The sequence below is a fragment of the Pterocles gutturalis genome, unplaced genomic scaffold (genome assembly GCF_000699245.1).
Source record: "Pterocles gutturalis isolate BGI_N339 unplaced genomic scaffold, ASM69924v1 scaffold44529, whole genome shotgun sequence".
Taxonomy (NCBI): domain Eukaryota; kingdom Metazoa; phylum Chordata; class Aves; order Pterocliformes; family Pteroclidae; genus Pterocles; species Pterocles gutturalis.
Window position 1 is genome coordinate 8,702 of NW_010137320.1, and position 1,283 is coordinate 9,984.

At 57.5% G+C, this 1,283-nt stretch overlaps 1 protein-coding gene across 1 annotated transcript in view; it reads left to right on the top strand.

The window, feature by feature from the left end:
* Positions 1–925, top strand: part of LOC104468453 (P2X purinoceptor 6-like) — a gene marked incomplete at both ends in the record, with an annotated part of 9,543 nt that extends 8,618 nt beyond the window's left edge. The window contains one exon of the mRNA XM_010082578.1: positions 848–925. Within this exon, the coding sequence (XP_010080880.1) occupies positions 848–925 (78 nt within the window). The remainder of the gene's footprint in view (positions 1–847) is intronic.
* Between the last annotated feature and the right edge of the window lie 358 nt (positions 926–1,283).

Here is a 1,283-nt window from a genome sequence, read left to right on the forward strand (position 1 = left end):
CCTGGTGCTGTGAGCTTCGGCACCGGCATCGCCTTCTTTGGTGCTGTGAGTACTCCAGATATGCTCTTTTCCTCCGAACCACAGGTGGGGATTTGCCTCTCAACTGTTGGTTCCCCTCCCTGCCTGGGCACAAGGCTTCCTGGGTGCTGCCGGCCTGGGGGGGGATTGGCTGCAGGGTATTAGCTCCCCTTTGAGATCGTTAGCAGTAATGGACACCGCTGGATCAAGGGTCCTGAGTGCTGGCAGGGGCACAGCTCATGGAGGCTGGGTGCTTTTGTTGACCCTGGGAAGGTGCATCACTGGGGTTTTGCTGGCCGGTCTGCTCAGGCTGTCTCAGCCAGCAGGGGAGAGCCCCTCCTCTCTGTTTGTCCCCTGACTCTAAAGGGAGCCAGTGTCTGGCTTAGATGTGCCACTGTGGTCATCAAGATGGGGCAGCCCCTTGTAGAGCACTTCCATGGCTCTTCCCTTCAGCAGAGTAATGAGGAGCCTGGGCTCTGCCGCCTGCCCCCCCTTTCCTCCCAGACGTGCTCATCCTGGTCCCTTACATGGCTGTGACAGCGGCTCTCCGCTGAACCAGCCCTCACCCTGCGTCCATGCATTGCAGCCCTGGTGATGCCATCTAACTCCTGTGCAGCTGGTGGGAGCAGGTTGGGTCAAGGAGGACCTGGTGGAGCTGTCTGGGTGGCCTGGGCTGGAGGCGGGTCAGGCTCGCTGTCCCCAGCACGGGCCAGGGGCTGGAGTTTGGCCCGCAGCTGGCTGCAGGGCTTGGGGGGAGCCAGGCAGAGGGCCTGGCACTCCTGCAGGATGTGTCACTGCTGACTGCCCTGCTGTGTTTGTCTGTCTCCAGGCCACGGTGGTCTGTGACCTGGTTCTGCTCTACCTGGATGCAAAGGCTGACTTCTACTGGAAGGAGAAGTTCGAGGAGGTAAGGATGGGGCCACTTTGGAGAGATGAGGTTGGAGTGAAGTTTTGCAAGTGGATTTAATGATTTTCTGCCCCTTGGTTAAAACTCACACAAGATCTGGCAAAAAAACTGGTGGAGCAATTCTTAGTCTTTGTCTCTTGGGCTTGGTGGCTGGTCTGAACTGGACCTGACAGAGATGGAACTCTTAATGACAACAGGCAGCAAAGCAGAAGAGAGTGACCCAGCTGGTGCCCGGGCTGCAAGGAAAGCTGTTCCACAACCTCAACTACTGTTAGACAACAGGGAGCCCCTGAGGGGACCTTACCGTAGAACCATGACCCAGCTCCACGTTTAGAATCACAGAATCATTAAGGTTGGA